Source organism: Caretta caretta, chromosome 20, assembly GCF_965140235.1.
Source record: "Caretta caretta isolate rCarCar2 chromosome 20, rCarCar1.hap1, whole genome shotgun sequence".
Classification (NCBI taxonomy): domain Eukaryota; kingdom Metazoa; phylum Chordata; order Testudines; family Cheloniidae; genus Caretta; species Caretta caretta.
Genome location: NC_134225.1, coordinates 3,240,672 through 3,265,182, shown reverse-complemented (window position 1 = coordinate 3,265,182; position 24,511 = coordinate 3,240,672). Strand labels below are relative to the sequence as shown.

The following is a 24,511-nucleotide window of genomic DNA, read 5'->3' as shown; positions in this document are numbered from 1 at the left end:
TTACATGGGTGGAGACAGAGGAATACATAGGAGATGGATGAATGGATGGACAGATAGTTGGCTAAATAGACAGACAGACCGACCGACCGACAGATAGGCGTGCATGGGGTTGCATGGGTGGAGAGCCAGAGGACTATGTAGGGGATGGATGGATGGACAGATGGATGGATAGACAGACAGACGGGTGTGCATGGGGTTACATGGGTGGAGACAGAGGAATACGTAGGAGATGGATGGATGGATAGACAGATAGCTAGCTAAATAGACAGATAGACAGACCGACCAACAGACAGACAAACAGGTGTGCATGGGGTTGCAAGGGTGGAGAGCCAGAGGACTATGTAGGGGATGGATGGATGGACAGATGGATGGATAGACAGACAGACAGACGGGTGTGCATGGGGTTACATGGGTGGAGACAGAGGAATACGTAGGAGATGGATGGATAGACAGATAGCTAGCTAAATAGACAGATAGACAGACCGACCAACAGACAGACAAACAGGTGTGCATGGGGTTGCAAGGGTGGAGAGCCAGAGGACTATGTAGGGGATGGATGGATGGATGGATAGACAGATAGACAGACAGACAGAGGGGGTACATGGAGATGGATAGAGGGGTGGATGAATAGACAGACAGAGTCCATGCAAGGGGATAAACAGAGCGACAGGCATGCATGGCGCTGCATGGGTGGAGAGACCGAGGACTATGGAGGGGATGGATGGACAGTGAAGGATGGAGAGATAACGGAAGGAGGGGACTGTTTAGGCTGGGAAGGGGGGTCTGATTCTCAGCAGTGCTGAGCACTCCTCGCCCTTAGATCTCACTGGTCTCCTCTGGGGTCTGGATGGAAGCAGGGAGCAAAGGAGGGAATGCAGGAGAGGGATCAGGCTGCAAACAGTAATTGGGGAACCTCCCGGCTGCAGCATCCCCCGGTCCATGAGACCTTCTCCTAAGGGAGCCCCCCCCCCCCACAGGACACTGGGTGCTGGGCTGGACAAGAGCTCCGGAGGGAGCGACCGTGCCCCAGCTCCGGCGTGGATCAGCCTGGGCCCCAGGGTCCTTTGTAGGGAGCCGGTTGGGGGCCGTGGCCTGAAATGACAGGAGAGGAAACACGCAAGGGGCAGGAACAAGCGGGCAGAACAGCTGTCAAGGGAGTGGAAAGCACCGGGGCTGACGGCCGGGGGCAGAGGGCGGGATCCAGGGGGACCCAGCACCTGGACCGAGGAGCCCTAGATGTGGCCCGAGGCCCCTCCAGCTTTGACCTCCCAGCCCCACATCAGGATCTCTTTCAGACAGGCCCCCTTCTCACACGCACACCCCCGCCCCGTACCTTGCTGCTGCTGGGCGTCGTACATGCGGATCTCGAAGATGGGCGGGCGCTCGTTGCGCAGCAGGGTGACGGCCTTGGTCGCCTGGTCCAGCCGGTAGATGCTGCCGCTCCGGTACTCGGTCCAGAAGAGGAAGCTGCTGTAATGGCAGAGTCCAAAGGCGTGGTTCAGCTCCGGGCCCTCGTAGACAATCTGCGGGTGCGGGGGAGAGAGAGAGAAGGTGGCTCGGCCTGGTCCGGGGGGAAAGGGGGGCTGCGTGGAGACAGAGGGAGCCCAGCTCCGGGGAGCAGGAGGGTTAAGGGAAAGGGGGCAGCTCAGAGGGGGGAAAAGCCGGCCTGGCCCCCCTACTAGGCAGAGCCGAGGCGCTCAGGGAGATGGGGGCAGCAGAGCAGACGGACAGTCGGGGGCCCAGCGAGATGGGACGCTGGGATCCGGCGTGCTGGTGCAGGAGACGGGCTGATGCTGATTTGGAGGGGGGATGGAGTGAGCCCCTCTCTAGTCCAGGAGGTGAAGCCCTGTTTGGCGCTGACTCTCCACCCCAAATGGGAGTCAGGCACCTGGACGTGTCTGAAAATCCCACCTGGCCCCTCGCTGCGTCTTTGGGCACCCAAACCCTCTCGGCAACCTGCCCCCAAGTAGCTCAGCCAAAGGCCTCCAGGAGATCGGTGACAGAGCCAGGAATTGAACCCAGGTGTCCAGAGTCTTCGCTCCAAATCTGCCCTGTCTGGACCAGCTCCCCAGCCCCACCGAGGGCCCAGGTGTGCTGGGCGCTGCCCAGACCCAGAGAGAGACAGACCTAGCCCAAGGACATTTTGTGGGGGGTGGGGATCAGTGGGGTAAAATTATCCCTGAGCTCCCCCACAGCAAACGCATCCTTAACGGGAAGGTCACCACGGCCGGCCTGAGGGGAAGAGGGGGAGGGAGTTAGAGGGCGTCCGCTCACCTTGCGCTCGGTGCCGTTCAGAAAGATCATCTCGATGCGGTCGTAGAAGGCGTCCACCCAGTAGAGGACCTTGGCCGGGATGTCCAGGCTCAGCCCATTGGGCCACAGCACTGTCTTGGAAGTGATGAAGACGTTGCGGTTGGAGCCGTCCATCCAGGCCCGCTCGATCTTGCCCCTCTTACTGTCCTTGGGGTCCTCCTCCCAGTCGGTCCAGTACATCCAGCTGACAGAGAGAGCGAGAGAGGGGTGTCAGGCAGCATGGCCTAGTGGACAGAGCACTGGCTGAAGACGCAGAAAGGCCTAGATTCTATCTCTGGCTCTACCGCTGGCCTGCTGGGTGACAGTGGCTGAAGTCACTGCCTCGCTCCGTGCCTCAGTTTCCCCTCCCCACCCTAGTCTATTTAGACCGTGAGCTCCCCAGGGCAGAAACTGCTGCTCTATCTGTATGGGCCCCTGAGCTCAGCAGGGGCCTTACAGCTGCTAAGACAGTTAACTAGGTATCTGTCCCAAGCAGCAGCCGGACGCCCCTCCCCAGCGGCACTGCGGTCAGGTATTTTCAGCGTGAATTCTTCCCCACCACCCAGCACATAGTCACCAGACCCGGGAAGACCTCTCCTGCCGGCCTCAGGAGCCTTGGGCCCCAGGGAGTCAATCCTGGGAGCCAGAAGCACATTTTAATCCAGTTAAAGGATGGAGGCTCCCCGGCAGCTCTCGCCCTGCTCCCCACCAAGAGCTAACTGGCCAAGGCACGTGCAGACACCAGGACCCTGGCCCACGGGTCAGAACCAGGCTGAGCAGAGGGGGAGCCTGATGGGTCGTTTCATGCCACCAGCCAGGCCCGGCTCCAACAGGCCCAGCTCACCCAGGGAGGGCTGGAGTCCTCTGGGGTCAGGGCCTCTGGCTGGCTCTTCCTGCTGCCGATGGAACCAGAGGAAGTTAAGTGGGAAACCCTGAGCCAGCCCACGGTGCGGGAGAGATTCCTGCTCTGACAGGCAGCTGACTGTTCCTGGGGGGGCTGTCTTTGGCAGGAGGAAGCGCGACAGCGGTCCAGGCCGATGGGGCTAAATGTCTGAACCCCCCACCCCCGTTTCCCCACGGCAAGGTGAGCCCATGACCAGCACGTGCACATGGCAATTCTGCTCCCCAGCCCACCGCAGGGCCTGTCTGAACCGTTCCCAAGAGCAGGGTGTTCTGTGTGAGCGGCCAGGCAGCCCCCTCTCGCGGAGCATGGTACAGCCAGGCAGGCACAGCCGGGCGGGAACAGCCGGGCAGAAGTAGGCAGAAGGGAAGGACGGTTCCTCTCCCGCCGTGGGAATCGCCAGAGTGAAAATTTCTAGCCTGGGTCACGGAGGAGTTGGACTAGATGGTTGTGCCGGGCGCTGCCCAGACCCTGACTGAAATCAGGGCCCCATCACACTGGGCGCTGCCTAGACCCCCGACCAAGATCAGGACCCTGTCATGCCGGGCGCTGCACCAGCCCCAGCAGAGGTCAGGGCCCTGTACCCCCGGAGCCATTCGCCACCACCCACCCGTTCAAGGGATCCACCACGATGGCTCTGGGGTGAGTCATCTTCCCTTCGATCAACGTCTTCCTGGTCTGGGCGGCCTTCTCCAGCCGCGCCACGCTGATGGTCTTCTTGGGGCCATCGTCCGTCCAGTACAAGTTGTTCCCCATCCAGTCCACGGCAATCCCTTCCACGTTGTGGATGCCTGCGTGGGAGAGAGAAACCACAATTCAGAAACCCCCGCCAGCTGGATGGCGACATGCCGGAGGCAGAGAGGCCAAGTGGATGCGACAGGCCCGTACGCATCCTGGTGCTTGCTTGGATTAGCCACCCAACAGAGCCCCACCCGTCCCTACCCACGGGGAATTCCACCTGCACCATCGCGCTGGCCTGGCTCGCCACCCTCCAGGTTCCCATTCTAAGCCGACGGGTCCCTGCGGCAGTCCCAGGGCACATCACCTGCCTGGCCTGGAGAATGTTATGTTGTGTCACAGTGCCGGGGAGGGCTGGCACGCGACCGTCAGTAAGGCAAGCTGCGACACTTCGCCGGTGAGCTGGGCTAGCTTTACTGCTAGGCAGGAGATGCAGGAGCCAGTGTAGCATCCACTTGAGTGACCGAAATGAGTTGCTTATCAGGAGCCCGTCCGCTAAAGGGGGTGCAGGATTTCTTTCAGGGCAGGTGGGGTGGCCTCCTAGCAGTGCCAGATACCTAATACAGGCTGGGTCAGCGGGCAAGTTTCCCTGAGGTTCCACATGGTCATGCTCCAGGGCATGACTTGACCTCGCTGAAGGATGGTCAGGAGGAAATGCCTCTGGCAGACAGGTTAGCCAGTAAGCTGCAGGGTTTCAGCCCCCTCCCTCTGCAGCGGCTGGTGCTGGCCACTGCTGGGGGACAGGGCGCTCGGCTAGATGGACCCTGGTCCGATCCAGTCCGGCGAGTCCTGTGCTCCTGAGACACTCTGGGGGAAATAACAGTAGCAGCCCCCAGGCTCAGATTTGTCCGGGGCCACCTCCTTGGGGGAGAAAGAAAGACGCTCCATCCTCCTGGCAATCCTGGGCCTGAGACCAGCGCCCCCGCGGAGCCAGAGGGGAGGGTCCCCCATTGCCTTCGCTGGGCTGTGCGCTGGGGCCCACCTGCGCTGGCAGAGACCAAGGGCCGCCCCCCGTTGCCCGTACCATCTTTCAGGATGGTCTCGCGCTCCGTCCCGTCAATCTTCTGGCGCCCAATCAGGTAGCTGGTGGTGTCGGCGAAGTAGACGAAGCCCGTCTCGGCGTGGAAGTCCAGGGCCCGAGGATTCATCAGGTTCTCGATGGGGATCATGTGCTCGTCCGGTACCTTGGCACCTGTGTCCATACCCCGGATGATGCCGGGGCGACCCTTCCCGTACACCAGGAACAGCTCGTGCTCTGGCTCTGCAAGGCAAAAGTGGGGGGACAGGACATCAGCCCAGTGTGACTGCTCCCCGCCAGCAGGGGTCCGGCCCTCCGGCAAGTTAGCCGTCCTGGCTCCGAGGGAGGGGGGGATTTGCTCTCCGGGGAGAGGGGATCGAGGGCATGGGCTGCAGCCCACTGAGCTAGCTTCAGCATCTTACTTCAGCCCGCGGGGATGCAAAGGAACCGACGGGCCTGTACCCCGGGAGACGCTTCGAGGCCTGTGCGCTCCGGCTCCCCGGCCCGACAGCCAGCCGGAGTTTTGGGGAGCTGGGGAAGGTGTGCTGAAGGGGGACGTTTCTGCCAGGTAATCCCCAGAACGCTGAACCGATGCTAGGCTGGGATATTTTTAGGATAAAATGCTGGCAAATGCTCAACCACGAAGCTGCCGTGGCAACCAACTGACGTCTATGGCAATCAGTGCAAATGACAACTACGCTGACCTATTGGATACCGGCGTGGAGACATTATTAGGGGGAGGAAGTTAGACGCAGCCAAGGCAGGCTGGGCACATGAATGGATATGCGGCCCCCCAACGCCATCACAGCCCAGAGCAGCTGGTACGAAGGGTGGGCCCGTCTCAGGCTGGAGCGGGGCTCACCTGGCATGCCAGGAACAGGGCTGGACCCACCAGATCCCCGAGGGAGGGGGTGGGTGCAGGAGGAAGGATACAGGGTATCACCGTTAACTCTGGATGTCTGCCACCTTCTTACATGGGTCGGCGCTTTGGTGTCTTTCCTAATTGCTGAAAGCTTTGCCCTGCCCTCACTGCAAGGGTCTAGGCTGTGGCCAGAACCAAGAACTGAACTAGACGGCCTGGATTCTGCTGAGCCAGATCCTGGGACTAGAACCCTGCAGTCCCCCAGCTCGTTGACTCAGAATTAACTGGGAACCAACAATAACCCATCACCACTAAGGAATGGGGCCACAGGGCTGGGCAGAGCCGAAGGAGGATCCCTGGGAGTGGACGAGCTTTGGGAAAAGGTGCCAGATGAGCTTTAGATTATTGTTTTTTGTTAACAAAGCCAAGCTCCGGGGAAGGGAGCGAGTTTGGACTTCACAGTGGGCGCAGGCTGGGAAAATGCCCACACCGTGGAGGTCAACGCACAGACCCCACCAGGTCGCCGGGCAGCTGTTGGATCTGGTACAGCCGGTGTCACCACAACGTGGCGCTGACAGACACCAAACGGACTCTTTGCTCTGCGACTCGCATGACGCCCTCGATATTAGCAACATGCAGGGAAACAAATCCATGCATCAGCAAATCCTTCTGAAACTTCCGCTTAAATGACCCACAGCTCAGGATGACAGCTGGGGTGGGGAAAAGGGGAAATTAAGCAACACCCAGTGACTACTGTAACCGTGTTTTTCACTTTTTGGCTTTTCACAACGGATCCTCTTGGCTGCCCTGAGTGAATTTGAGGTTATAAGCAGCTAGGCTGCCCGGTGCTAACCACAAGCCAAAGAACAGTTTGTAGTCTCTAGTTGCCCGAGGAGGGGTTCAGGGCCAGTAAGAGTCCTACCCCCCAGTGGGATGTCCTACCTATTCCTAGAGCTCCGGGCCCTTGTGCTGGGAACACACCGAGATTCCTCATTTAAAACAACTAATAGAAACCCTCCCCCACCCCCGCACCCCCAGGTTTTTGCAGCACCCCAGAGCAAAGGCTTTTCCAGGCCTAGCTCTGTCATTGTTCTGTCGCACGAATCATGCAACTGCTTGCACGAATAGAGCGCTGTATGCACGCGTGCCCCTTTGTGCAAGTAACACCTGACTGGCAGGCACAAAGGCACGTGTTCTGCATGCAGCTAGCTCTGAATGCACAAGTGCCCCCTGGAGTCTGCTCCTGCCCTGATTTGCACATGCAAAGGGGAGCATTAGCCATGCAGCCACCGCCAGACTATCCGAACACTTCCCAGTGGAATTGCCTTGCTCCTTCCCTTCCTGGAAGCTCTCTGTGCCCCTTGCTCCTCCCCAGAGGAGCTGCAGTCTGTTCTCCCTCCCATGCCGATCCCCTGCTCCGGCTCCTGGATCAGGAACACTACTCACTTTTGCAAGACTTCCCGTCGCTGCCCAAGCTGAATCCAGATCGGCACCGGCAGGTCCGAGTCTTGTGGCTGTTCCCGAGGAGGCAGATGTCGGAGCAGCCTCCAGGTTTGCCGAACTGGTCCGGTTCACAGGCGTGGCTCCGCACTTTAAGGGCAAAGACCAAGCACCCGATTTAGTGGACATGCATCACCGTCTAGCCAACCCCATCAACGTGCTTTTAGGGAAAAGCCGTGTGCCCTTGGAAACCTCATGCAGAACGGCCTGCCAAGCCACAAGGAGGTGGCCTAACATGAGGCAGAACGGCCTTGAAGGTACAGAACTGGGCAGGGGTTCTTTCAATTCTCGCCTCCGCCACCAGTTCCCTGTGTGAACTTGGGACAAATCATGTCCCAAGAGACAACGCTGCCATCGGCTCTTATATGGCGCTGCTCAGCCAGGGTGCTCACGGCATGACAGTATCATTCTCCCCATTTTATAGAGAAGGAAACTGAGGCACAGCAAGGGGAAGGGACTTGTCCAGGGTCACCCAGGAAGTCAGTGGCAGAGTCCAGGCATCCAGTGTACCAGCCCAGAGACCCATCCACCAGGCAGCCCTGTCTCTTTCTTCTCCTGAGCCTGTTTGGACAGTGAGCTCTTTGGGGCAGGGACTCTCTCACGCTACACATTGCCAGACGCTCAACACCAGCGAGGACTGGCCCATTTCTGCAGCACTAACAAGCTGGCTTTTGCCAATTCCGCTCCCTGCCCGGCCGGGAGTCTCCAGCGAGCCAGCGTCGCACGGAGACCGGCTCAGATGGCACTATGCTCCTCCACGCCCAAATCCATGGCTTAGCTTTGTATTTTGGAAACCGCTGAGCAGGCCGGAGACACTAAGAGGATTTTAAACTTGCAAATTAATTAACTAAAAGGAAGGCGGGGGGAGAGGGGGACAATCCACCCTGCCCTGGAGACTTTAACCGCTCCAAAGGGTTTCTAGCAAACAGGAGCATCAGGCATGGATAGGTTGACGCCAGAGAGGGGAGGGAACCAGCAGCCATACACGGGAGCCATTAATATTTCAAGAGGCCTCATCTGCTCCATTTTCCTTCCTTCTTTTCCGTGAGACGGTAATTAATCAAGCCGGCCTGAGCCCCAGTCGGCGGAGCCGCTAGGGACAGCTGTCATTTTTCTCTCTCCTGGAGAGAGACAGCAGAGGGTGGAAACGCGCCGGATAAGCAGCAACTGATTAAAACAGCAGCTCGGGCTAAGCCGCCCAGAGGAATGAAACACTCAAGAGCCCCTGGTGGTGGTGGAAATTCGGGAGCCCCACAGGATGACAGCGCTGCAGGCCAGACAGTGGCTGGGAAAACGAGGCCAGCATCCACAAAAGTCTGGAGGCTCCTAAATACCTTCATGGATCTGGGCCCTAGTGGTTGACTCTGTGCTTTAAGGAACTTCTGTGCATCATGTATCCTGCCCGTATGGGATCAGACAGATGGAGCAGTGGGTCTGACCCTGCATGGGCAGGATGGAGGATTGGATGGAACAGTGGGTCTGACCCTGCACGGGCAGGATACAGGATTGGATGGAGCAGTGGGTCTGACCCTGCATGGGCAGGATACAGGATTGGATGGAGCAGTGGGTCTGACCCTGCATGGGCAGGATACAGGATTGGATGGAGCAGTGGGTCTGTCCCCACATGGAGGGATACAGCACTAGATGGGGCCCAGGAGTCGGCTCCTACATCCTTGTGAATCTAATGTCCAATTTCGGGCCTACGTCCCTCTGCTTTCCTGGAACAATCACGCTCCTTTTCCCCATTGGGGTTGCAGGCACGGGGGAACACTTTGCTCAAACAAATAAGCCAGGCCCCATGGCATCCAAAGCCAGACACCCCATTGTCCTGTCCCAGCCCACTGGGCACTTCAATCACATCCGAGGCTGCCAAACCCCGACAGGTGAGGGAGGGGTTCGTACCCACATGCCAGCCCCCTACCTGTGGGCTGCCGTCGCTGGTGGTAGATATGCAGGGCTCCCCCCTTGTCCACCCTGGTGACCACCTGGTACTCGGTGCTGTTGAAGCGGTTGACGCGGATGACGCTGGTTTTCTGCTGGGCGTTGGCGTTGTCCGAATTGGTGGCATAGAGGTAGTTCTCGAAGACGGTCAGGCCGTAGAGATGCTCGATCTGAAAGGCACCGTGCCGAGGCGGGCGTGAGCAGACAGCCTCAGGAATGGAGCTTGGGATCCCTGCCTCTCGCGCCCTCTGAGTACCAGGGCAGGGGGTGGCGCTTAACCCAGCAGCCTCCGGGGGGCGATGGGAAACCACACAAATCTGCCCTGACCAGACCACGGAAAGGAGGCAGGCGGAGCCAACAGGTCGATCCACGCACATGTCGGACCCCACTCAGCACCAGAACTGGGTGGGAAACGGTTTTCCTGTCCCACGAGAATTTCCCTAAAAAGGGGTCCAGGTAACGTACTACAACAGAGTGTACGGGGAACAGGGGTATTAACCCAGCCAGCATAGCAGGCGTTACCGCTATGTCACTACCTGGCTTACACGGGGCTTGTTCGCGACCATCTTCTAACACACCTTCAAACCCTCGCCTAGACACGGCCGCGGGGTTTAAGAGTGGCTCATTTCTATTTAGCTTAAAGCTGCTCCTACTCGACTTGGGCTACGCTTGACTTAAGCCAGAATCAGAGAGTCCACACAGCCGCATGCACCAGGGGTTTAAAAATCGCTTCATTAAATGAATCCGGTACCACCGTGCTGGCACCCAACCCCCCCCAGGGCCAGAAGCCAATGGGTTTCAAAACCTGCTTTGTCACTGCCGGGGTGGCGGCTTGCCAATCGGTTTAGGAGGGGGCTGCGCTGCTGAAACGTCTGTGTCTCAGCGAGGCCCTAGACCAGGCCGGCGAGGGGATCAAAAGGAAGCAAGAGCCGGGATAAACCATTTGTACAGCACCCGGCACAGGTCTAGGGCTAAGGTAATGCACTTAATAAATAACAGGGATCATATACACAGCTCTGATCTCTAGAGACCCTTCTCTGCACCCGGGATTCCCTTCTGGCGGGCGCTCGCTCGCTCGCTCACCAAGATGCCCTGGATGATAGTGTGCCGGTTCTTGCCCTCGTAGTCCACCACCTCGATGTAGTCCAGGTAGGCGTCGGCCCAGTACACCAGCCGGCTGACCAGGTCCAAGGTGATGCCATGGGGGAAGACGATCTTGCTGTCCACCAGCTTGGTGCGGTTCTGCCCGTCCATGTCGCAGCGCTCCACCTTGGGGATCTGCCCATAGTCGGTGAAGAAGACTTTTCTGGGGGTGGAGGAAAGGGGGAACATGAGAGCTCAGAAGGTGGGGTTGAGGGAGAATCTCCACATGCACTCAGGTCCACAAGCGCACGCGTACACAAACACACACACTCATGCACGCACACCCACGCGTGCATTTGCTGCGATTACAAAAGCGTTTATTAGCCTGCTTGCAGGAGAAAGGAAAACCCAGGACCTAAGCCCAGGTAAAGAACTTACCAGCTGGGGTCACTGTCCCCAGAGACGCAGCCGCGTTGCCGGCTGCAGGACTTAGCTGGAGGTCCCAGGGCTGCGAGGTCACCAGACCTCAGCCAGGCGGCAGATGGGCTCGTAGGACACGCACGGCGCGGCTTCCAGCCGTAGGCCGGCCAGCACAGCTCCAAGCTGCTCAGGCAGAGGCAGCTCCGCCTGCTGGAGCCTGGCTGGGCTGTCCCATTCTCCCTGCAGCGCCGGGAAGCCAGGCCCAGCAGCAGTGGACAGGGGTGGTGGATAGCACTCGCATGCCGCATATGGGACGGTTTATGCGGCCCGTGCCCTTTTGCCACCCCAAAACCCCCGGGGGTCAAACTGGGATCGGGTCTTCTCCCAGCGCTCCAGTCGGGAGGGCTGCAATTCAGGCTCTCTTGGTTAAGAGCCCCTATCTTGACCTGGGCCACATACTGTTCACTGACAGAACTAGCATGGAGACATCCCTTTCTCAACAACCTTGTCTCCCCAACAAGCTGGCCAAACACAGCCACTTGGTTAGAGGACTGTTTAACTTTCTTAACAGCTTTCACTCCCTTGGAGACCTTCTCAAAGCTATCCACACTGGATCCTTCAACAGGAAAGTCAGTGGATCCATTCACAACAGAACATTTCTGGCTGTTAGGAACTGAAACTTTCTTGATTAAATCACTTTCACACCCTTCAGTGGCAGTAAACTACTTGCAAAGACTCCATGAGGATTCCTTTCCTGAGGGCTTTTCTATGCAACAATTTACCCCTCACAGAAATTCTGCTCTTATCCTCTTTACCTAGGGCTTGCTCTAGAGGAACACTTTCCTGAGCAACAACAGACTCTTTCTGGGTCTCCCTTACATCCAGAATTACCTCTGGCCCATCCGGCGGATTCCTACACAATCCCCTTTCAGGAAAACTGACAGACTTCCTAGATAAAAGGCTAGACGCATTCTCCTTTCCTTTGCCACATACAAGTTCAGGAATCTTTTCCTTCTTGCTACAGGTTTCCACACCCTCAGTAGGTAACACAATCAAATCACCTTTCTGCTCTCCTTGTGCCCTGGCTAGGATCTCACCCTGATTAGACAGAGTTGCTGCACCCTTTCCCAACAACACACTAGCTATGGGCAAAATACAAGCACCAGAATTGCCTGGTCTCTGGGATTTTGCATAGACACTAACTGGATGCGACCTAGTTACAGGGCCATTCTCCTGAGCAGACACAAACTTAGGGCCCTTCCCTTCCTGGGCTTTAGTTGAATCCAGAACCAACTCTGAGACAACTGCACGACCCTCAGTCATCACAGGATGAAAGGCCCCTTCTGTCTGCTCCACGGACAAAGAAGAGCCGGACACACTTTCTCCTCTCCCAGACCCACAGCTTGGGATCTCATTCCCCTTGTCCCAGCACACAAGGCTGGTCACAGACAACTGCTTGGAGACCAGGGTAGCTCCCTCCATAGGCAAGTCAATACCCCTGACAGACACAGGCACGTTTCCTTCCCTGTCACACTTCTCCACCCAGCTAACAGGTAAGGTCCAGGGACACTCATCTTCCACCCTCCTCGCCTTCCCACCCTGCTGACTAGACACAGCCATCAGCTCACAAGGCTGCCTAGGCTCATCCAAACTTTCCTTACCAAGCACCTTGCCACTCCCCACAGATCCCCTGCCCTGCCTGTGTCTCCCCCCACTCAGCTGGGGTCTCAGCTCCCACTGTGCTCAGCGCTGCCCTTGCTGTCCCAGAGGGGGTAGGCAGCGAGCTCCCTGCTTTCCTCACTGCATCAGAGCCAGCGTGAGCCCCCTGAGCCCCCTCTCCGGTGTGCAAGGGGGCGGGGAGCATCTCTCTGTCCCACCCAGCCCCAGGGGTCTGCTTACAGGCAGGCAGGTAGCTGAGCCTAGCAGCTCCTCCCCACTGCCAGCCAGGTCATCTGCATTTTCACTGACCATTTCCCTCTCCACCGATTGGTTCCCTGGATTCAAATTCAAACCCTCAGCCATTACAGGAGCAGGGCCTGGATCCTGTCCCAAAGAGACACAGTCACCCCACAACAGGGTCTCGCAGCTGGTATCCTGGAGAACCCAATGACCAGCCAGCCTCACCCCTCCTGGGTCTGCACAGGGATCTGGGCCATAGGCAGGGCGAGGGGCTTCATCCCTGGGACCCTCACCCAGCTCACACAGCCCCTCAGCCTCTGAGGCAGCACCACCCGGGGCCTGACACCAGTTCTCTCTGTCCCAGGATCTCGCCACCCCAGGAATGTCTCCCCATTGACCATCACCTTCTGCTCCCACAGGAGGTCCAAGGGCCTGACCCCAGGAAACTCCACACAGACATATAGGTTGGGGTCAGGAGTGGGAGCCTGTCCACCTCCCCACCCATCTGGCTGACCGAGTCTATGGCCTTGGGACCCAGCAAGGGAGCTAGACACCGGGACTGTTCCACAGGGTCCCCCTAGTTCAGATCGCCAGCCTGCTCAAAGGCAGTGAGGTGGCATCCACATCCCCCCCTCCTTAACCAGGGGCAGCAATTTAATCTCGAGGTTCCCTGCGGAACTGGCCCCCCGGGGTCTATCCCCACTCACCCCTGGGAGGTCCCCTAGGCCTCTCCGCTCCCCCACCGCCAGTTCATGCTGCTGCTGCTTCTGCAGCTCTTTCTCGGGCTCTCGCTGGCTCTCACGGTCCTCTCGCTCTCTCGGACTCAGCTCCAATCCCGTCCGTCTCCAATCTCCAGATGGGGAACCCGATCGTGAAGACCCCCGTCTGGTCGGGGACAGGAGTCTTGGGGATGCCTGGATCCCACTCCAGCTGCTCCCAGATCCTGCTATAGCCCCATTTGGGGGCAGGAATCAGCTCCTTAGAGTGATCATCCTCCTCCAGCCGCACGATGAACTGTGCTTTGGTGAACTTTCCAATGCTCAACCCTCTCTTTCTGCACAGGGTTACAATGTCCTTCTTCAGGAAACGGTGACAGGCCATCACTCCGCTCTTCCCAAGTTGTTGTGGACTCACAGGCCTGTGTGCTCTCAGCTCCCTATGGTTTCCAGGGAGAACCCCTAGTGTGTCAGCCCTTCTCGAGGTCACCACCTCTTTGCCAGGGTCCAGCTGCAGACTCCTCCGCCCCTGGGACCGCTCGCTACAATCCCCAGGGGAACCCTGTTACTGCAAAAGTCCTTCTCTCTCCCAGGGCCAAGCCGCAGGCTCCTCCGCCCTTGAGACTGCTCCCCGCAGTCCCCAGGGGGACCCCATTACTGCACAGTCCTTCTCGCTGGTCACACACTCCCAGGGGTTAACCGCCCCCTGAAAACACTCCTCTCTGAGCCTTCAGCACGCCTGGTCCTCGTCACTGCTCCTTAGTCACTTACTGCAGGAAGCACCATCCATGGGGTGCAGTACATCCCACTGCTCCCACCAGTTGTCACAGAGTCCCTGGGCGATGCTCAGGAACTGCTCCCTACAAAACCAGGCAGGACTCTGGGGAAATCTCCTTTCTGTGAGCAGCCTGTCTTCAGGACACACACGGCTCACACAGCTTCCACCTTCCTGGGTCTGACCTCGGAGCATTCAGCATCCTCTGCCCCTCCATGCGCTTCCCACAGCAAGTCTGCCCCAGGCAGGGTCCTGGGGAAGCCAGAGGGTCCTGCCCCCCAACTTCGCAGTCAGATGGGACTCTCAGCCAGCCAGTAAAACAGAGGTTTATTAGATGACAGGAACATGGTCTAACACAGAGCTTGTAGGTGCAGGGAACAGGACCGCTCAGCTGGGTCCATTTTGGGGGGCAGTGAGCCAGACAACCACGTGTGCACTTCACGCCATGTCCCCAGCCAGACCCAAACTGAAACTCTCTCCAGCCCCCCTCCTCTGGGCTTTGTCCCTTTCCCGGGCCAGGAGGTCACCGGATTCCTTTGTTCTCCAACCCTTTAGCTCTCACCTTGCAGGGGGGAAGGGCCCAGGCCATCAGTTGCCAGGAGACAGACTGTCAGCCATTTATGTACCCTGGCCCTTTGCTCTGCAACAATTACACTCCCTTCTCCCACCACCGAGAGACTTAAGAAATGCCTAGGGGAAACTGAGGCACCCCTACAATATTCAGAGGAAACATTAAGAATAGTCCCGGTTCGTCACACCATCTGTCCACATGCTGTCTACACTGGGGGTCTTCAACACGCTGTCGGCGGTGTTGCGGTAGCCGTATCAGTCTCAGGGTTTTGGAGAGACAGGGTGGGTGAGGTCGTATCTTTTATTGGACCAAATCCCGCTCCTGAGAGAGACCAGCTTTCGAGTGACACGGAGCCCTGCTCGAAAGCTTGTCTCTCCCACCAGCAGACACTGGTCCAACCAAAAGTATCCCATCCCTTGCCTCTCTTGGTCAAGCTAAAACCATTTTACAAACATGCCGAGTGAGTCAGACAGGCCGCCGGGACGGAGGAAGACACAAGCCTACGAGGACGACTTTCACAGAGCTCTCGGCGTGAGCGAGAAAAACGGAGCACTGAGGCCGGGCGTTAGCTAAACCCCAGTATTTTCCCGAGCACACTCGGAGGGTAGCGGGATTTTAGCAGCTCTGGGTTGCCTTGCTCTTCCTGAGGCGCAAGGAGCTTGCACTGAACAGCTCTTCTTTAAACGTCACGGAGGGATACTCGGTCCAGCCTCAGCATGGGGGGGCTGGACTAGATGACCTCGCCAGGTCCCAGCCAGCCAGACATTTCTGTGGTTTTCTAACATGGTAACAAGTCACAGCTTCCCAGGAGAGAGTCTGCATGTACACGCAGACGTGACCGTTAGTCTCTGCAGTCTTGGCCAACCAGGACAGCAACTCCACACAGGGGTGTCCCTCTGCACCCGCAGGAGGGCAAGTCACCAGCTGTAGGCCAGGCCTCGCTAGTCTGCATTAGCTGAGCCCACCTGCCGCGTCTCCTCCTCAAAACAAGGCCTGACTCAAAAAGCCTGGAGATGGAAAGGTGCTGGGGAAAACAAGCCTCCTTTGTAGCCGAAGTTTTGTTTGGTCGAGATGAGACTGCAGGGGAATGCACGTGGCTGGAGTTCACACACGTGTGCACAGAGTGCATGGTGGGATTACGCACACACACTCACTCTCCCACATGCCACCTGCCCAGATTTCACACACTACTCCATTTCTTCCCAAAACAACGCCTTCCACTCCTGCTCTCCTTTTCTTCTGCAGCTCTCAAGCACGCAGCTAGCCCTGCTGATGACTCAGCATCACCAGACCAGCTCCCTGGCGCACAAGACTTCCCAAAAGGCAGCTGCTCGGAGGGCCGTTACCTGAATTGAACACAGGATGTAAAGCTACGTGGAGTGAGAGACGTTCACCCTCCATTGGGGACATGACTCATCTTAGTTCCTGAAAACCGTTACGGAGATGGTGCAAACTCGCTGACAGTGGCATCTCTGTACTGCGTGGGTCAGTGGCTTGCATGTACTACAGGGGTAAGAATTGAGATGCCAGCAGCAAATGTCCCGGCATGATGGGGAGGCAGTCTCACTGATGAGGAACTTTAGCCCTTTCTGGGGGGTTAAAATGAGTTGAGTTTGCCAGGGGTAAAATTAAGATCAGACCCAAGCTGGACCATCCCAGGAGAAAACGGGGAGGGGTCACAAGTCTCTGTCTCTGATGGTCGTTTAAAGCCAGGGTTCTCAACTTTTCTCTTTCTGAGGCTCCCGCAACATGCTATAGAAACTCCATGGCTCAGCTGTGCCACAATTTGTTTTCTGCATATAAAAGCCAGGGCCGGCATTAAGGGGTAGCAAGCAGGGCAGTTGCCCAGGGCCCCACCCCACGGGGGCCCCCCCAAAGCTAAGTTGCTCAGGCTTTGGCTTCAGCCCCAGGATGTGCTCGGGGCCCTGGGCTGCAGTCCTGCACAGTGGGGCTTTGGCTTTCTGCCCTGGGCCCCAGCGAGTCTAACACCAGCCATGCTTGGCGGACCCCCTGGAACCTGCTTGCGGCCCCACAGGGGGCCCCAGGCCCCTGATTGAGAACCACTGGTTTAAAAGACCCTGGGTACAGAACACAGCAATAAAAACACCAGGTGGGTTTTGCTGATATTCCCTGGCCTCGGGGGTAACGGCGCTGGACTGAGATCAGGTTTGGCTTCCCAGCTTTGCTGAAGACTCCCCGGGTGACCTGGGGCCAGTCTCTGCCTCCCTGCCTGTGAAATGGGAAGAACGAGCCCTCACCTGCTTAGCCTGGAGGAGTTGAACTTCTCGCAACGATTGGCTTTGTTCGTCCGTCGGGCTCTGCACCTGCCAAGCCCACGGGTGCTCGGCGCTCACACTCTGAGCGACTCCGGCCAGGCAGCCCTTTGCTAGAGCGACCATCGCTCGCTCTGAGCCACCCCCGGCACAGCCGGGCCCAGATCTCAGCTGGGGCCGATGGGAAACACACCGGGAAGGACCAGACAGACATGGGGGAGGTTACACGTCTGGGTGAGCCATGCCCCTGGTTGGACTGACCATGGGGCAGCACCACGGTTTCCTATTGGTTTGTTACGGTCACACGTCAGGTCCCTCGGCTCAGCTGGCCTCTCCTCCCCCCTCTTACCCCATGGTTGGGTCCAGCGCGATGCCCTTGGGGTTGTACAGCTCCAGGTCGAGCAGCGTGACGCAGGTGTCCCCGTTCCTGTTGCAGACGAAGATCCGGTCGTCGATGTCGTCCACAAAGTAGAAGTTGCCGGTGAGCCAGTCGATGGCCATCTGCTCCACGTCTAGGGCGGGACAAAGGCGGGTTAGGCGGCCGGCGAGCGTTATGGAGCCGGGCGCGCCGGGAAATCACAACCACTGGGAGCAGAGCTGTCCTGCGAAGCCAGCTGTGATTTTGCAGCCCCCAAGGGAGCGGGGCTCGGGCCCCAGCGGTAGGCGCTGAGCCCTCGGAAATCTGGGTCTGGGAAATCACACCCCGAGGGTCCGCATCAAAACCAACCCCCCGGCTGGCACTGCCTGGCCCCTTCCTTGGCTGGCTCAGCAGAGGCCAACAGGCGCACGGAGACCAGCCTCCTGCTTTCACCCCGCAGAGGGGGCCCAGCCCAGACTGGGGAAGACTCGAAACGGAGGGAAGGGAAGGGGCAGGGAACAGAACAGGGAGAGAAGAGGAACAACGAAGAGAAGGAAGGTACAGCAGCAGAGAAGCCCGGAGAGGAGGGTCACCCCGTTCATATGGCTTACGCCCCACTGGGAATTTCTAAGCCACCTAAGGGAGTCAGGCCCCAACTCCCACAGCTCCTAATCCCCCTAGGCCCCTTTGGAAACACCACCCAGCCCCCAGCTCTGTGGGAGCCCAGCAGCTCCCAATTCCACGCTGCCCCTCCTGGGTTCGGGTCTGACCGCGGCTGGGGCACGTCCCAGGGTGAGTGGAAGAGGGGTTTCCAGCAGGAGCACACCCCAGCGATGGGCGATATCCAACACACACGCACGCCGCTGCACCTCCTGCCGGCGACAGAGGAGGGGAGTGCAGCGGAAAACAGAACTCCTCGTCCCACAGCTGTCAAGCGCTGGGTGCGTTTGAAAATCTGGCCCTGTACAAACCCCCGCTCGCTAGCCCACGCCTCTCCCCGGCTCTGGCTCATTTTGAGGGAGTTTCTAAATCCACAGGGTTCACACACGAGTGATGCTGTGCCAGGGCATGATTTGCCCCTTCCACGGGTAGAGTGATTACTGTAGCAGCCAGAGGCCCAGGACGGGCTAGGCGCTGTATCCACACGTAGCAAGCAAGGGTCCCTGCCCTGGAGAGCCTGCATGCGAAATACACAAAGGCTGGGAGGGGAAACTGAGGCACAGAGAAGGGCAGCAGCTTGTCCAAGGTCACCCAGCAGAGCTAGGCCTCCTCATTCCCAGACCAGAGCTGTCGCCCCCTAAACCACGCGGCCATCCCGGACCTCCAGGCCAACCCATGCAGTGCACATACAATCAGCTCCTTGGACACACACTGCAGTGCCCCTCTTTAGTCCCCCCCAGCCGGGGTTTTACCGTCCCCCTTGCCGATCTCTCCCCTCCCCAGGAGGTTTGCTGCAGCGGCGACTCTTCCATGTCCTCGTTGCTACAGGCGCCCGTTCCTGCGGGCGATTCTCGCTGGGAGAGGCTGCCAGCACTTTGGAGGACAGGATTAGATTCAAAATGACCTCAACACACCGGTGAAGTGACAAGCGGCTCACACAGCTGTGAAGGAGCCGGGCGGCGAGCGGCTCACAAATCGAACACGCGTCAGCCGTGCGAAGCTGTTGTGAAAAAGGCTCGTGTCATCCTGGGGTGTGTGAACAGGAGCGTTGTGCGACAGATCCAGGGGGGAAACCGTCCCGCTCGACTCGGCCCTGGGGAGGCCTCGGCTGGAGTCTGGGTCCGGTTCTGAGCCCGCACATTACAAAAGAGGTGGATAAATTAGAGAGAGTCCAGAGAAAAGCGACAAAAATGATCAAAGGGTTCGAACCCTGGAGCTCTCAGGAAAGGTTAAAAACCCTGGGCAGGTTTTGTCTTGAGAAAGGAAAGGGGGAGGCCTGAGAACAGGCTTCAGATCTGTTCAGGGCTGTTCGAACGGGGCTGGAGATTAACTGTAACAGGTTGGACAAACTCCTGCCGGGACTGGCTGAGGCTGACTGGGCCCTGCCTCAGTGCGGGGGGCTGGACGGGACGACCTCTCGAGGTCCCTGCGTTTCTCTGACTCTATGGTTCAAAGGCCCACGGGCGGCGGTGACCCAGGCCCATGCAAAAGGAGAGCTTTCCAACGGGTTCCAAGGTCACAGGCAGGCCGTCAGGAGGATAGGGCCGCACCGAGGGGAGATGGGAGAAATGGCTCTAAAAGCCGCAGCGGGGGAGCAATCTTCCAGCGAGGGCCACGTTCGCCGCAGCACAAAGCCGGGGCTCTGGGGGGGAAGCGCTGTGCGGCTGGCAGCTTGCCCGGGCTCCCGCAGGCAAGGCAAAGCAGGAGGCGGCAGGGAACCGTGCGGCATTAATCCGCCCGAGGAGCCGATGCAGGTGAGAGTCGGAACCTGGCACGCCGGGTTTAAGGAGCTGATTAAAAAAAAAAAGAAAGCCCCTTAAATCGGATAAACTCACAGCCCCTACATTCCTCCCCTGTAAACAGGTCAGCGTTCCATGGAGCTGGCTTAGGGGGCCAGGGCCGCCTGGCGCAGAGAAATGTCTTCGTTCAACAACCCTAGTTCTTTTTTCTTTTTGGGGGGGAGGGGGAGCGGTTGTGGGGGGAGGGATAGCTCAGTGGTTTGAGCATTGGCCTGCTAAACCCAGGGTTGTGACTTCAATCCTCAAGGCGGGGATCTGGGGCAAAAATTGGGGATTGGTCCTGCTTTGAGCAGGGGGTTGGACTAGATGACCTCCTGAGGTCCCTTCCAGCCCTGAGATTCTATGATCTAGCATGTAGGATACCGGGCTGGGAGTCAGGATGCCTGGGTTCTATCCCAGCTCTGAACTGACCTGCTCTCTGAGCCTGATTCCCAGTCCCTTGCTGATCTAACCACTAGACCCCATTCCCCTCCCAAAGCTGGGAACTGATCCCAAGAGTCCAGGCTCCCCACCTTCCAACCACTAGATGCCCCTCCCCTCTTAGCACGTGAAAGAAAACCCAGGTGTCCTGACAAAGCTGTCAGAGGAAGGGGCTGAGTGTGACAGCTTTTGATCCTATCTCTGGGAGGGGGAGAGTGAAAAGAACCCAGAAGTCCTGGATCCTGGCCCCTTCATCTGGCCTTCCTCTGTCTCGTCTACTGAAATGGTGAGCTCTTCGGGGCACGGACTGTCGACCACTCGTTGTTTCTTAGACCCTTTGTAGCCGAATTTTTTTCTTTCTTAACATGAAACATCTCCAAGGTGAGTAACGGCTTTGTTCAACTCCCAGCAGCGTGTAGGGAAGGCTGAAAATCTCATTAAAAAACAAACAAAAAAACCAGACAGATGCAAAAGTTACATTTACAGACACTAAAAGCAGAGATGGCCCAGTGCGGGCCAAATTAATCAGTCACCCTTCCCCCCCCCCCCCCCACCCGCTTGGATAGCACCCACGGGTCTGCAATCCAAACAGAAACCAGCCAGGGGTGAGGGTCAATTTACACAACGCACCGCTAGGAAGGAGGGGGAAAGGCTCTAGAAATGTTTTTGGTGGCCGGTAGCAAGGTTTTTACTCCAGTCACAAAGACAGTGCCAAGATTGACACAAATCACAGCAAAGCATCAACTCCCGGCTTCTAACCACTTCCTCTCCGGCCCCAGCCTCGGCTGCGGAGCAGTTGGTTCTTGAGCGAATCTCAGATAAGGCCAAACAAGCCGACTGTGCCCAGCACCAAGGGAGGAAAAAGCCAACACAGCCTGCAAAGCACCAGGAAACCCATAGGTACCAAGAGGGGAGAGCAGGGCAGAAAAGGGAAGGGAGGAGAAAGGGGGCCAAAGGACAAAACTCCATCAGTAAAACAGCATCCACCTATTGTCTCGTGCAACCAGGGCGGTTCCCACAGCATTCACATGGTTAAAGGACAGCCAGCATGCCCATCTTAACCCAGCCTTCTTGGGCCAAACCGCGAGAGGGCCAAACCAGGAGCGGACCTTCACTGCGACTGCTGCGGGGGGGGGGGCGGGGGGATGGAGCTGAAGAGGACATTGGGGATAGAATCCGCCTTGGCTGAAACGCTGGGGGTAAGTGGGAAGTTGCTCAGATACCACAGTGACGGTCACGGTAGATATAGCTAGAGAGGGTGGATGGGGATAGACAGATAGATAGATAGATTCTTTCTGCTAATGTAAGTCCTGCTGACGAGGCTCACCACTTATACTCTGACAGGAACTTCCATCCATCCCTCTCTCTCCATCTAGCTTCCTCCACATCCCCCACATCTGTGTCTAACATTCTGCCCCATATGTACCAGCCCATCTATCTACAGGTCGCTGCCACCATGGGTTGGTCCCTTTGTGCTCCCCTGCCCCTCTGTCTGTCTCCACCTGCTGCCTCTTGTCTTCTCCTTCGATTGTGAGCTCTTCGGTGCAGGGACCCTGGAGTTTATACAGCATCTAGCACTGTGGACTGCTGGCCCATGATGATAATACCACCTGCACATCAATGCTTTGACTTGTCTCTCCGTCTGGGCTAGCGATCTGCCCTTCCCCCTTACAGACCCTCAGAAACTAGCTACATTTTTTCAAGAGCTCCCCTGCCTGCGAGCACTCGGGATGCCAGGGACCCTGCATTTGGAAGTTCCCTCGCCCACCCATCCGGCTCCGACGACGCAAGAAACGTCTTCCCCTCCCCACCCAGATGCATAGCAGGCAGGGCAGGCTCTGGCTGCAGCAGACCTCTTGCGGCGCTCCTAGGACGCCTAGCCTTTGAATAGGTGCCGGCCTTGCTGACCGTGAAACCCGACGCACTGCCGGGCAGGGGGTTAGGATGTAGGCAGCAGGGCCAGGGAAGCAGCTGCGGCATCATGTGTCACTGGGCCCAACCGCTGCCTCGAGGGTGGAGGCTGAGAGATACAAAATCTGCCCTAACCTTCCGGTGGCTGGACCCTAACACACACACAGGTGGACAAGGGGGGAAACGGGGGCGGAAGGGGAACGAGACGGGTTTGTTTTGGAAACCAGGGGTGTCAATTCTCTGCCGCGGCATGGGTGACTTTGGGCAAGCGAGAACAAGCCGTCCTTGCCTCCCACCGCTTGGTCCCTCTTCCAAGGTCTCTTGGGGAGGGCTCTCTCCCCCGGTGTCCATGCAGCGCCCAGCCCAACGGGACCCCCCCCCGAACTCAGCTGTGATCCCATCCCTACGCCGGGCACTGCATCGCCCCTCAGAATAAAGAGCTCCTCTACGGCTGCGACATTGCCAGGCAATGCCCGACAGGTGCCTCAGGTCAGGCTGCGGCCGTGGCTGAGCTCGCCCGCCATCGCCCTTTAAAGTCCCTGGCTTCCGGCACCGCAGCTGAAGGTGATGAAACGCTGAACGGCCAAAGCAAAGCACGTGCCCCCACTGCCATGCCGGGAGGTGACACAGGCCTACCCCGCTCTGCCTGCCTCGGGGCAGGCCCTGGGAGGGCGACTAGCTGCTCTGCTAATAGCCAGTGTCGCCTGGTGCTCCTGGTTTCGGGGGTGGGAGGCGAAGGCGGGGGAGAGTTGCACCATGCCTTTAATATCTCCGCTCTGCTGAGTCATCCAGTTTGACCCTGGCGCGCTCCCCTCCCTCGTCAGCTGTAACCCCACCGGCCCTTGGGGGGGGGGGCTGCATTCCTCCAACATCTGTCCAGCTTCCTGACCCAGACTGTCCATACTCCTCCCTCCCCCCACCAGCCCTGATTCATTAACATCTGACCGAAGGAAGGGGGGGGGAAGAGACCCACCCACACAGCTTGGGGTCGGGGGGGAGGAGGGGGGAGAAGGGCCTACCACAGGGATTTAGAATGGGAGCTTTCTGGCCCCCGGCACCGTTCCCTGAGTCAGAGTCACAGGACCGGTGCTGACCGAGAGAGAGCGCGAGAGTGAAAGCAAGAGAAAGGAGGAAAAAACCACACATGCACATTACAAAGAACGAAGCATGAAGATTTATTGCCCCCATCTTCTGGAACCTGCCTGCAACCACGACTCCTGGAGGACATCAGAAGGAAAGGACATCAGGGATTCTTCCTGGCATAAAACCCCCCACGCCCCGCTGGCTGGCGGAAAGAGACGCATCCATCAGTCAGGTTACGTCTACAATCAGAGACTCATCTCTGATCAGTTGGTCTGACCTCCTGCGTGGCAGGGGCCTGGCCAAGCTGGGATGGCACCGGCCTTGGCATGAAGAGAACTGGATTCTGCTCCCAACTCTGCCACTTCCCCTCTGTTCCTCTCCCAGCCCTCGTCTAGTTAAACCGTCAGCTCTTCTGGGCACGAATTCTCTCTCGCTCTGGGCACGTACAGCTCCGAGCACCATAGGGCCAGACAGGGGCATCTTTAGCTTCAATGGGAATAATAAAAGAGCAAAGAGGACTCATTCCCTACAAACTGCATTGAGTCTGGTCTCAAATGCAACCCGGGCCACGAGCTGCAGCGGCCAACCCCGAGCGGCCGGGGTTGCCCCTCCGCTCTTGCCATTAGCGGCTGGGAGAAGCTGCGTTGACGCAGGCCGTCCAGCCTCTCCTGGGCTGTATTTTTGCAGCTGGAAAGCATTTGGCTTCCTCAAAGGCTTTTGTTTTTCAAACCGCTCCTTTTCCTCCCCTCCCCCACACTTGCAGGAATCCGGATTTTTTACCATTCTTCTTCTTCCATTCCGCTCTCTCGTGGAGCCTCAGCTACACTGAGATTGCCTTTCGGGCTTTTGGTGGAAGCTAATTTACCCACGTCTATTTTAAAGCTCTAACGTTATCTTAGAAAGAGCTTTCCCCTCCTCCCCCGCAGCCCCCACTCACCGCATGGCTTTGGGGACAAACACGGGACATGTAAATTGCTTTTAAAAACCCTTCGCCCAGCCCCTCTCGCTGACCCTCCATGGAGAATTTGGAAACACTCCTCATAACGATCCGTGGGCCGGAGCCTCGAGGCCAGGCCTGCTGCTGGAAGGCTTGGCTGGCAGAGCTCGCCTGACACACTAACCAACAAATCTCTCCGAGAGGTGGACGGAGCTTATACAGGCAAAACTGGGATCTGGGTGGGGTACATGACTCCAGCCCTCCCAAGCCAAGTACGTTGCACACGCAAAGGTGCAATTCTGCACTTTGGGCCCCTGGCCAACACGGTTGTGTTGGCAGAAGTCTAGCGTAGAG

At 58.1% G+C, this 24,511-nt stretch overlaps 1 protein-coding gene across 4 annotated transcripts in view; it reads right to left on the bottom strand.

Moving 5' to 3' along the window:
- The window catches only part of LRP1 (LDL receptor related protein 1), a 178,611-nt gene that overhangs the window by 66,706 nt on the left and 87,394 nt on the right, over positions 1-24,511 (bottom strand). For all 4 annotated transcript variants that reach the window (XM_048832179.2, XM_048832181.2, XM_075121482.1 and 1 more), the window contains exons 7-14: positions 17,339-17,501; positions 10,336-10,558; positions 9,233-9,422; positions 7,258-7,401; positions 4,956-5,192; positions 3,804-3,984; positions 2,275-2,497; positions 1,334-1,523 (exon numbers count right to left, since the gene is read on the bottom strand). In XM_048832179.2, the coding sequence (XP_048688136.2) occupies positions 1,334-1,523; positions 2,275-2,497; positions 3,804-3,984; positions 4,956-5,192; positions 7,258-7,401; positions 9,233-9,422; positions 10,336-10,558; positions 17,339-17,501 (1,551 nt within the window). The remainder of the gene's footprint in view (positions 1-1,333; positions 1,524-2,274; positions 2,498-3,803; positions 3,985-4,955; positions 5,193-7,257; positions 7,402-9,232; positions 9,423-10,335; positions 10,559-17,338; positions 17,502-24,511) is intronic.